Raw genomic sequence first — 12322 nt, 5'->3', positions numbered from 1 at the left:
TCTTAAGTATGGACACCAAAACTGTATGCAGTATTCCAGGTGCGGTCTCACCAATATCTTATATAACTGCAGCAATACCTCCCTGTTTTTATATTCTATCCCCCGAGCAATAAAAGCCAACATTCCGTTGGCCTTCTTGATCACCTGCTGCACCTGCAAACTAACTTTTTGATTTTCTTGCACTAGGACCCCCAGATCCCTTTGTACTGCAGTACTTTCCAGTTTCTCGCCATTAAGATAATAACTTGCTCTCTGATTTTTCCTGCCAAAGTGCATAACCTCACATTTTCCAATATTGTATTGCATCTGCCAAATCTCCGCCCACTCACCCAGCCTGTCTATATCCCCTTGTAGGTTTTTTATGTCCACCTCACTCTCTACTTTCCCTCCCATCTTTGTATCATCTGCAAACTTTGATGTTACACTCGGTCCCCTCCTCCAAATCGTTAATATAGATTGTAAAGAGTTGGGGACCCAGCACCGACCCCTGCGGAACACCACTGGCCACTGGTTGCCAGTCTGAGATTGAACCATTTATCCCAACTCTCTGCTTCCTGTTAGATAACCAATCCTCCACCCATGCCAGAATATTACCCCCAATCCAGTGATTCTTTATCTTGGGCAATAATCTTTTATGTGGCACCTTGTCGAATGCCTTCTGGAAGTCTAAATACACTACGTCCACTGGTTCCCCTTTATCCACCCTGTACGTTATGTTCTCAAAGAACTCAAGCAAATTTGTCAGACATGACTTCCCCTTCGTAAAGCCATGCTGACTTTGTCCTATTAAATTATGTTTATCCAAATGTTCCGTTACTGTCTCCTTAATAATAGACTCCAAAATTTTACCCACCACAGATGTTAGGCTAACTGGTCTATAATTTCCAGCCTTCTGCCTACTACCCTTTTTAAATAAGGGTGTTACATTAGCAGTTTTCTAATCTGCCAAGACCTTTGCTGAGTCCAGAGAATTTTGGAAAATTATTACCAAAGCATCCACAATCCCTACTGCCACTTCCCTCAAGACCCTAGGATGTAAGTCATCAGGTCCAGGGGATTTATCTGCCTTGAGTCCCATTAATTTACTGAGTACCAATTCCTTAGTGATTTTAATCGTATTTAGCTCCTCCCCCCAGAGCCCCCTGTTTGTCCAGTGTTGGGATATTCATCCTATGGGCTTTAATTTTACTAATAAGTCAATTATGTGGCACTTTATCAAATGCCTTTTTGAAAGTCCATATACACAACATCCACCTCACTGCCCTCATCAACCCTCTCCGTTACTTCATCAAAGAACTCAATCAAGTTGGTCAAACACGATTTGCCTTCAACAAATCCGTGCTGACTTTCTTTTATTAACCCAAATGACCAACATTCCCCCACCCCAGAGTACTGTACAGACAGAGAGAAGAAGTGGGGACCACACCTCATTTATTATAGAAATTCAGGAAAGAGAAAATTGCAGCAACAAAGCCCCGTTTGCAATGCAGAAACCCCCTACCCCCCGTTCCAAAAAAAATATCTGGTACACAGATTCCCCGATCTCCCATCGATAAACACCCCCGATCTCAGCCCGTGCGTCCGTGCTCCCACCCCCGGGACTGAGGGTCTCGGGGTACAGGTCCCCCCCGGACTGAGGGTCTCGGGGAACAGGATCCCCCCCCAGGCACTGAGGGTCTCGGGGCACAGGTTCCCCCCCCAGGCACTGAGGGTCTCGGGGTACAGGTTCCTTCCCCCCCGGACCGAGGGTGTGGGGTACAGGTTCCCCCCGGACCGAGGGTCTCGGGGTACAGGTTCCCCCCGGACCGAGGGTCTCGGGGTACAGGTTCCCCCCACCCTTGGACCGAGGGTCTCAGGGTACAGGTTCCCTCCCCTCCCCCCCAGACCGAGGGTCTCGGGGTACAGGTTCCCCTCCCCCCAGACCGAGGGTCTCGGGGTACAGGTTCCCTGGGGGTCAGGGTCTGTGGTCACCACCCTTGGTCCAGGGTCATTTGGACTGACTGTGATCGAACCTCTCTTCCCCTCAGTACAACTGACAATCGAACTAGAAACTGAGTGGGGATGAGATGGAGATCGGGGAATTCTCCCATGAGATCAGTTCCCTTCATCTTTATAAAACTCAATTGCTAAATTTAAATCTGAGATAGATAGCTTTTTGGCAACCAACGGTATTAAGGGATATGGGCCAAAGGCAGGTATCTGGAGTTAGATCACAGATCAGCCATGATCTTATCAAATGGCGGAGCAGGCACGAGGGGCTGAATGGCCTACTCCTGTTCCTATATTCCTATAACTCTGGTTCGGCCTCAGCTGGAGTATTGTGTTCAATTCTGGGCACCGCACTTTAGGAAGGATGTGAAGGCCTTAGAGAGGGTGCAGAGGAGATTTACTAGAATGATTCCAGGGATGAGGGACTTCAGTTATGTGGATAGACTGGAGAAGCTGGGATTGTTCTCCTTAGAACAGAGAAGGTTAAGGGGAGATTTAATAGAGGTGTTCAAAATCATGAAGGGTTTAGACAGAGTAAATAAAGAGAAACTGTTCCCATTGGTGGAAGGGTTGAGAACCAGAGGACACAGAATTAAGGTGATTGGCAAAAGAACCAAAGACGACATGGGGAAAAACTTTTTACACAGCGAGTGGTTTTGATCTGGAATGCACTGCCCGAGGGGGTGGTGGAGGCAGATTCAATCATGGCCTTCAAAAGGGAACTGGATAAGGACTTAAAATGAAAACATTTGCAGGGCTACGGAGAAAGGACGGGGAGTGGGACTGGCTGGATTGCTCTTGCAGAGAGCCGGCACAGGCCCGATGGGCTGAATGGCCTCCGTCCGTGCTGTAACCATTCTATGATTTTATGATCTGAGGGAAAATTAAACAGATTTAACTTTTAAGAAGCAATTGCAACAGTGAACAGGAGCCCCCACAGTGAGAGCAGTGACTGTCTCAGGGTCAGAGAGTATGTGCAGAGTAAAGAGTGCAGGTCAAAGGTCATCATCCCCACACACACCAGCAAAACCCATCAGACCCACCTCATCCCAACACATACAGGTCATCATGCTCCCAATACAGAAATCACACATTACAATAATCGACAATCCCTACAATTACAATTGAACAGAGTCACAGATTAGAGGAGTGATCAGTCACTCCCCATCACCCTGATATAAAGCCGCCATCCCCAATTCTCATCAACTCCTCCCGCTGTGGCTGAAGTCCCCGGAGTATCAGTCGGTACCTGGGAGGCCCCTGGGAAAGAGAAACAATCGATGGTCAGACCGAGGAGAACCCATCAGACCCACCTCATCCCCACACACACCAGCAAAACCCATCAGACCCACCTCATCCCAACACACACCAGCAAAACCCATCAGACCCAACTCATCCCCACACACACCAGCAAAACCCACCTCATCCCCACACACACCAGCAAAACCCACCTCATCCCCACACACACCAGCAAAACCCACCTCATCCCCACACACACCAGCAAAACCCATCAGACCCACCTCATCCCCACACACACCAGCAAAACCCATCAGACCCACCTCATCCCCACACACACCAGCAAAACCCATCAGACCCACCTCATCCCCACACACACCAGCAAAACCCATCAGACCCACCTCATCCCCACACACATACCGAGCATATTAACATCGAGCGGGAGGAGGTATTGGCGGTTTTAGCAGGCCTAAAAATGGATAAATCCCCAGGCCCGGACGAAATGTATCCCAGGCTACTGTGTGAGGCAAAGGAGGAGATTGCGGGGGCTCTAACACATATATTCAGAGGATGTGCCAGAGGACTGGAGAACTGCTAATGTAGTACCATTATTCAAGAAGGGGAGTAGGGAAAAACCGGGGAACTACAGGCCAGTGAGCCTAACATCAGTGGTAGGAAAATTATTGGAAAAAATTCTGAAGGACAAAATTAGTCTCCACTTGGAGAAGCAAGGATTAATCAGGGATAGTCAACATGGCTTTGTCAAGGGAAGATCATGTCTGACTAATTTGATTGAATTTTTTGAGGGGGTGACTAGGCGTGTGGATGAGGGTAACGCAGTGGATGTGGTATACATGGATTTCAGTAAGGCCTTCGATAAAGTCCCCCACAGGAGACTGGTCACGAAGGTACGAGCCCATGGAGTACAGGGTGCCTTGGCACTTTGGATACAAAACTGGCTTAGTGGCAGAAGGCAGAGGGTGATGGTCGAAGGTTGTTTTTGTGACTGGAAGCCTGTGGCCAGTGGGGTACCACAGGGATCTGTGCTGGGTCCCTTGCTGTTTGTGGTCTACATTAACGACTAGGATATGAATGTAAAAGGTATCATCAGTAAGTTCGCTGATGATACAAAAATTGGTAGGGTGGTAAATAGCGAGGAGGATAGCCTCAGTCTGCAGGACGATATAGATGGGTTGGTCAGATGGGCGGAACAGTGGCAAATGGAATTTAACCCGGAAAAGTGCGAGGTGATGCACTTTGGAGGGACTAACAAGGCAAGGGAATACACAATGAATGGGAGGACCCTAGGCAAGACAGAGGGTCAGAGGGATCTTGGTGTGCAAGTTCACAGATCCCTGAAGGCGGCGGAACAGGTAGATAAGGTGGTAAAGAAGGCGTATGGGATACTTGCCTTTATTAGCCGAGGCATAGAATATAAGAGCAAGGAGGTTATGATGGAGCTGTATAAAACACTGGTTAGGCCACAGCTGGAGTACTGTGTGCAGTTCTGGTCGCCGCACTACAGGAAGGATGTGATCGCTTTGGAGAGGGTGCAGAGGAGATTCACCAGGATGTTACCAGGGCTGGAGCGCTTCAGCTATGAAGAGAGACTGGGAAGATTGGGTTTGTTTTCCTTGGAGCAGAGGAGGCTGAGGGGGGACATGATTGAGGTGTACAAAATTATGAGGGGCACAGATAGGATGGATACTAAGGAGCTTTTTCCCTTCGTTGAGGGTTCTATAACAAGGGGGCATAGATTCAAGATAAAAGGCGGGAGGTTTAGAGGGGATGTGAGAAAGAACTTTTTCACCCAGAGGGTGGTTGGAGTCTGGAACTCACTGCCTGAGAGGATTGTGGAGGCAGGAACCCTCACAACATTCAAGAAGCATTTGGATGAGCACTTGAAATGCCATAGCATACAAGGCTACGGACCAAATGCTGGAATATGGGATTAGATTAGACTGGGCTTGATGGCCGGCGCGGACACGATGGGCCGAAGGGCCTCTATCCGTGCTGTATAACTCTATGACCAGCAAAACCCATCAGACCCACCTCATCCCCACACACACCAGCAAAACCCATCAGATCCACCTCATCCCCACACACACCAGCAAAACCCATCAGACCCACCTCAGCCCCCCCACACACCAGCAAAACCCATCAGATCCACCTCATCCCAACACACACCAGCAAAACCCATCAGACCCACCTCAGCCCCCCCACACACCAGCAAAACCCATCAGATCCACCTCATCCCCACACACACCAGCAAAACCCATCAGACCCACCTCATCCCCCCAACACACCAGCAAAACCCATCAGACCCACCTCATCCCAACACACACCAGCAAAACCCATCAGACCCACCTCATCCCCACACACACCAGCAAAACCCATCAGACCCACCTCATCCCCACACACACACCAGCAAAACCCATCAGACCCACCTCATCCCAACACACACCAGCAAAACCCATCAGACCCACCTCATCCCAACACACACACCAGCAAAACCCATCAGACCCACCTCATCCCAACACACACCAGCAAAACCCATCAGACCCACCTCATCCCCACACACACCAGCAAAACCCATCAGACCCACCTCACCAAACACCAGTAATACTAAGTCCTGCAGGAGACAACACAAAATCTCAGTGACCAATTTCAGGGAAAACTCTGGGAAATTCGACTCCATTCAGGACATGGAGCAGCTGAGAGGGTGCCCCGTCCAGGGTGGAATGTCACCAGATGTTTTTAACCCCCCCCCACCCCAAGATATCTCCACCCTGAGACTGCAGAGCACCGGCCATCTCCAGAGACCAGTCTCAAAGCTCAGTGTAATGGACTGTGACCGGGCTGTATGGAACGGTTTTTAGTGACTATACAGGGAGAGCCAGAGACTGTGCTCAGATTCCACTGTGAGACAGTACAGTTAACGCCAGCTGTAATCCCCCAGTTAGAAGCCCAGTGAAGGATTGTTCCTATTGATCAATACTATTCATACCTCAGGCAGTGGCAGAGGAGGCTGATGAGGATTCCCCTTTGTCAGAAGCTGTTAATGGAAGGACAGACGTTAAAAAAACTGTTCATTATCAGAGAGACAGACAGGCGTGCGTAAGCGTACACACACACACACGGGGTCAGACACACACACACACACTCGGAGACAGACACACACACACACACTCGGAGACAGACACACACACACACACTCGGAGACAGACACACACACACACACTCGGAGACAGACACACACACACACTCGGAGACAGACACACACACACTCGGAGACAGACACACACACACACTCGGAGACAGACACACACACACACTCGGAGACAGACACACACACACACTCGGAGACAGACACACACACACACTCGGAGACAGACACACACACACACTCGGAGACAGACACACACACACACTCGGAGACAGACACACACACACACTCGGAGACAGACACACACACACACTCGGAGACAGACACACACACACACTCGGAGACAGACACACACACACACTCGGAGACAGACACACACACACACTCGGAGACAGACACACACACACACTCGGAGACAGACACACACACACACTCGGAGACAGACACACACACACACTCGGAGACAGACACACACACACACTCGGAGACAGACACACACACACTCGGAGACAGACACACACACACTCGGAGACAGACACACACACACTCGGAGACAGACACACACACACTCGGAGACAGACACACACACACACTCGGAGACAGACACACACACACACTCGGAGACAGACACACACACACACTCGGAGACAGACACACACACACTCGGAGACAGACACACACACACACTCGGAGACAGACACACACACACACTCGGAGACAGACACACACACACACTCGGAGACAGACACACACACACACTCGGAGACAGACACACACACACACTCGGAGACAGACACACACACACACTCGGAGACAGACACACACACACACTCGGAGACAGACACACACACACACTCGGAGACAGACACACACACACACTCGGAGACAGACACACACACACACTCGGAGACAGACACACACACTCGGAGACAGACACACACACACTCGGAGACAGACACACACACACACTCGGAGACAGACACACACACACACTCGGAGACAGACACACACACACACTCGGAGACAGACACACACACACACTCGGAGACAGACACACACACACACTCGGAGACAGACACACACACACACTCGGAGACAGACACACACACACACTCGGAGACAGACACACACACACACTCGGAGACAGACACACACACACACTCGGAGACAGACACACACACACACTCGGAGACAGACACACACACACACTCGGAGACAGACACACACACACACTCGGAGACAGACACACACACACACTCGGAGACAGACACACACACACACTCGGAGACAGACACACACACACACTCGGAGACAGACACACACACACACTCGGAGACAGACACACACACACACTCGGAGACAGACACACACACACTCGGAGACAGACACACACACACTCGGAGACAGACACACACACACTCGGAGACAGACACACACACACTCGGAGACAGACACACACACACACTCAGAGACAGACAGACACACACACTCAGAGACAGACACACACACACACTCAGAGACAGACACACACACACACTCAGAGACAGACACACACACACACTCAGAGACAGACACACACACACACTCAGAGACAGACACACACACACACTCAGAGACAGACACACACACACACTCAGAGACAGACACACACACACACTCAGAGACAGACACACACACACACTCAGAGACAGACACACACACACACTCAGAGACAGACACACACACACACTCAGAGACAGACACACACACACACTCAGAGACAGACACACACACACACTCAGAGACAGACACACACACACACTCAGAGACAGACACACACACACACTCAGAGACAGACACACACACACACTCAGAGACAGACACACACACACACTCAGAGACAGACACACACACACACTCAGAGACAGACACACACACACACTCAGAGACAGACACACACACACTCAGAGACAGACACACACACACTCAGAGACAGACACACACACACTCAGAGACAGACACACACACACTCAGAGACAGACACACACACACACTCAGAGACAGACACACACACACACTCAGAGACAGACACACACACACACTCAGAGACAGACACACACACACACACACTCAGAGACAGACACACACACACACTCAGAGACAGACACACACACACACTCAGAGACAGACACACACACTCAGAGACAGACACACACACACACTCAGAGACAGACACACACACACACTCAGACAGACACACACACACACTCAGACAGACACACACACACTCAGAGACAGACACACACACACACTCAGACAGACACACACATACACTCAGACAGACACACACACACACTCAGACAGACACACACACACACTCAGACAGACACACACACACACTCAGACAGACACACACACACACTCAGACAGACACACACACACTCAGACAGACACACACACACTCAGACAGACACACACACACTCAGACAGACACACACACACTCAGACAGACACACACACACACTCGGAGACAGACACACACACACTCAGACAGACACACACACACTCAGACAGACACACACACACTCAGAGACAGACACACACACACTCAGAGACAGACACACACACACTCGGAGACAGTCACACACACACTCGGAGACAGTCACACACACACTCGGAGACAGTCACACACACACTCGGAGACAGTCACACACTTACACACAAACACAGAGGCGGTCGCTCGGTCTCAGTCGCGGTCGCTCGGTCGCGGTCGCATGCGCGCACGCGGTCACACACTGACAGTCACACACACACACGCACAGACACACATAGAAACATAGAAAATAGGAGCAAGAGCAGGCCATTCGGCCCTTCGGGCCTGCTCCGCATTCATGGCTGATCATCTAACTCAGTACCCTGTTCCCGCTTTGTCCCCATATCCCTTGATCCCTTTAGCATTAAGAAATACATCTATCTCCTTCTTGAATACATCTAATAACTTGGCCTTCACTGCCTTCTGTGGTAGAGAATTCCACAGTTCACCACCCTCTGAGTGAAAAAATTTCTCCTCATCTCGGTTCTAAATGGCATACCCCGTATCCTGAGACTGTGACCCCTGGTTCTGGACTCCCCAGCCATCGGGAACATCCTCCCTGCATCTAGTCTGTCTAGTCCTGTTAGAATTTTATATGTTTCGATGAGATCATAGGAACAGGAGTAGGCCATTCAGCCCCTCGAGCCTGCTCCGCCATTTGATAAGATCATGGCTGATCTGTGATCTAACTCCATGTACCTGCCTTTGGCCCATATCCCTTAATACCTTTGGTTGCCAAAAAGCTATCTATCTCAGATTTAAAGTTAGCAATTGAGCCAGTATCAATTGCCGTTTGCGGAAGAGAGTTCCAAACTTCTACCACCCTTTGTGTGTTGAAATGTTTTCTAATCTCACTCCTGAAAGGTCTGGCTCTAATTTTTAGACTGTGCCCCCTACTCCTAGAATCCCCAACCAGCGGAAATAGTTTCTCTCTATCCACCCTATCTGTTCCCCTTAATATCTTATAAACTTCGATCAGATCACCCCTTAACCTTCAAAACTGTAGAGAATACAACCCCAATTTGTGTAACCTCTCCTCGTAACTTAGCCCTTGAAGTCCAGGGATCACCTCCCAATCTTCTAAACTCGAGTGAATATAGGCCTAGTCGACCCAATCTCTCCTCATACGTCAGTCTTGCCATCCCAGGAATCAGTCTGGTAAACCTTCGTTGCACTCCTGCCATGACACGGACATCCTTCCTCAGATAAGGAGACCAAAACTGCGCACAATACTCCAGATGTGGTCTCACCAAGGCCCTGTATAACTGTAGCAAGACATCCCTGTTCCTGTACTCAAATCCTCTTGTAATGAAGGCCAACATACCATTCGCCTTCCTAACTGCTTGCTGCACCTGAATGCTCGCTTTCAGCGACTGGTGTACAAGGACACCCAGGTCTCGTTGCACCTCCCCTTTTCCCAATCTATCACCATTCAGATAATAATCTGCCTTTCTGTTTTTATAACCAAAGTGGATAACCTCACATTTATTCACGTTATACTGCATCTGCCATGTTCTTGCCCACTCACCCAACTTGTCTAAATCACATTGGAGCCTCTTTGCATCCTCCTCACAGCTCACATTCCACCCCAGCTTTGTGTCGTCTGCAAACTTGGAAATGTTACATTTAGTTCCCTCATCCAAATCATTGATATATATTGTGAATAGCTGGAGCCCAAGCACTGATTCCTGCGGTACCCCACTAGTCACTGCCTTCCACGCAGAAAAAGACCCATTTATTCCTACTCTGTTTACTGTCTGTCAACCAATTCTCAATCCATGCCAGTATATTCCCCCCAATCCCATGTGCTTTAATTTTACACACTAACCTCTTGTGTGTGACCTTATCAAAAGCCTTCTGAAAATCCAAGTACACCACATCCATTGGTTCTCCCCTATCTATTCTACTAGTTACATCCTCAAAAAACTCCAGTAGATTTGTTAAGCATGATTTAGGAACATACGAACAGGAGTAGGCCATTCAGCCCCTCGTGCCTGCTCCGCCATTTGATAAGATCATGGCTGATCTGCGATCTAACTCCATATACCTGCCTTTGGCCCATATCCCTTAGCTTTTTGGTAACCAAAGGTATTATCTATCTCAGATTTAAATTTAGCAATTGAGCTAGTATCAATTGCCGTTTGCGGAAGAGAGTTCCAAACTTCTACCACCATTTGTGTATAGAAATATTTTCTAATCTCATTCCTGAAAGGTCTGGCTCTAATTTTTAGACTGTGCCCCCTACTCCTAAAATCCCCAACCAGCGGAAATAGTTTCTCTCTATCCACCCTATCTGTTCCCCTTAATATCTTATAAACTTCGATCAGATCACCCCTTAACCTTCGAAACTCGAGAGAATACAACCCCAATTTGTGTAATCTCTCCTCGTAACTTAACCCTTGAAGTCCGGGTATCATTCTAGTAAACCTACGCTGCACTCCCTCCAAGGCCAATATGTCCTTCCGAAGGTGCGGTGCCCAGAACTGCTCACAGTACTCCATATGCGGTCTAACCAGGGTTTTGTATTGCTGCAGCATAACTTCTGACCCCTGGTACTCTTGTCCTCTAGATATAAAGGCCAGCATTCCATTAGCCTTATTGATTATTTTCTGCACCTGTTCATGACACTTCAATGATCTATGTACCTGAACCCCTGAGTCCCTTTGGACATCCACTGTTTTTAACTTTTTACCATTTCCCTTTCATAAACCCATACTGACTTTGTCCAATCACCGTTAATGCCTTCCAAGTGTTCTGTTATCACATCTTTTATAATAGACTCGAGCATTTTCCCCACTACTGATGTTAGGCTAACTGGTCTGTAATTCCCTGTTTTTTCTCTCCCTCCTTTTTTAAATAGTGGGGTTACATTTGCCACCCTCCAATCTGTAGGAACTGTTCCAGAGTCTATAGAATTTTGGAAGATGATCACCAATGCATCCACTATTTCCAGGGCCACTTCCTTTAGTACTCTGGGATGTAGATTATCAGGCCCTGGGGATTTGTCAGCCTTTAGCCCCATTAATTTCCCTAGCACTTTTTTTTACTAATACTGATTTCCTTCAGTTCCTCCCTCTCACTAGACCCTTGGTTCCCTAACATTTCTAGGGGGTTATTTGTGTCCTCCTTTGTGAAGACAGAACCAAAGTATGTGTTTAATTGTTCTGCCATTTCTTTGTTCCCCATTATAATTTCCCCCATTTCTGACTGTAAGGGACCTACATTTGTCTTCACTAATCTTTTTCTCTTGACATATTTATAGATGCTTTTACAGTCAGTTTTTATGTTCCCTGCTAGTTTACTCTCATACTCTATTTTTCCCCTCTTAATCAATCTCTTTGTCCTCCTTTGCTGAATTC

General features: G+C 48.6%; 1 protein-coding gene across 2 annotated transcripts in view; it reads right to left on the bottom strand.

The window, feature by feature from the left end:
* Positions 1–1414: 1414 nt before the first annotated feature.
* The window catches only part of LOC137316295 (class I histocompatibility antigen, F10 alpha chain-like), a 33979-nt gene continuing 23071 nt past the window's right edge, over positions 1415–12322 (bottom strand). For both annotated transcript variants that reach the window (XM_067980364.1, XM_067980365.1), the window contains exons 6-7: positions 6233–6280; positions 1415–3249 (exon numbers count right to left, since the gene is read on the bottom strand). In XM_067980364.1, the coding sequence (XP_067836465.1) occupies positions 6234–6280 (47 nt within the window). In that variant the 3' untranslated portion in view covers positions 1415–3249; position 6233. The remainder of the gene's footprint in view (positions 3250–6232; positions 6281–12322) is intronic.

Source organism: Heptranchias perlo, unplaced genomic scaffold, assembly GCF_035084215.1.
Source record: "Heptranchias perlo isolate sHepPer1 unplaced genomic scaffold, sHepPer1.hap1 HAP1_SCAFFOLD_583, whole genome shotgun sequence".
In the NCBI taxonomy this organism is placed as follows: Eukaryota; Metazoa; Chordata; class Chondrichthyes; order Hexanchiformes; family Hexanchidae; genus Heptranchias; species Heptranchias perlo.
This window is presented reverse-complemented; position numbering and strand designations above follow the sequence as displayed.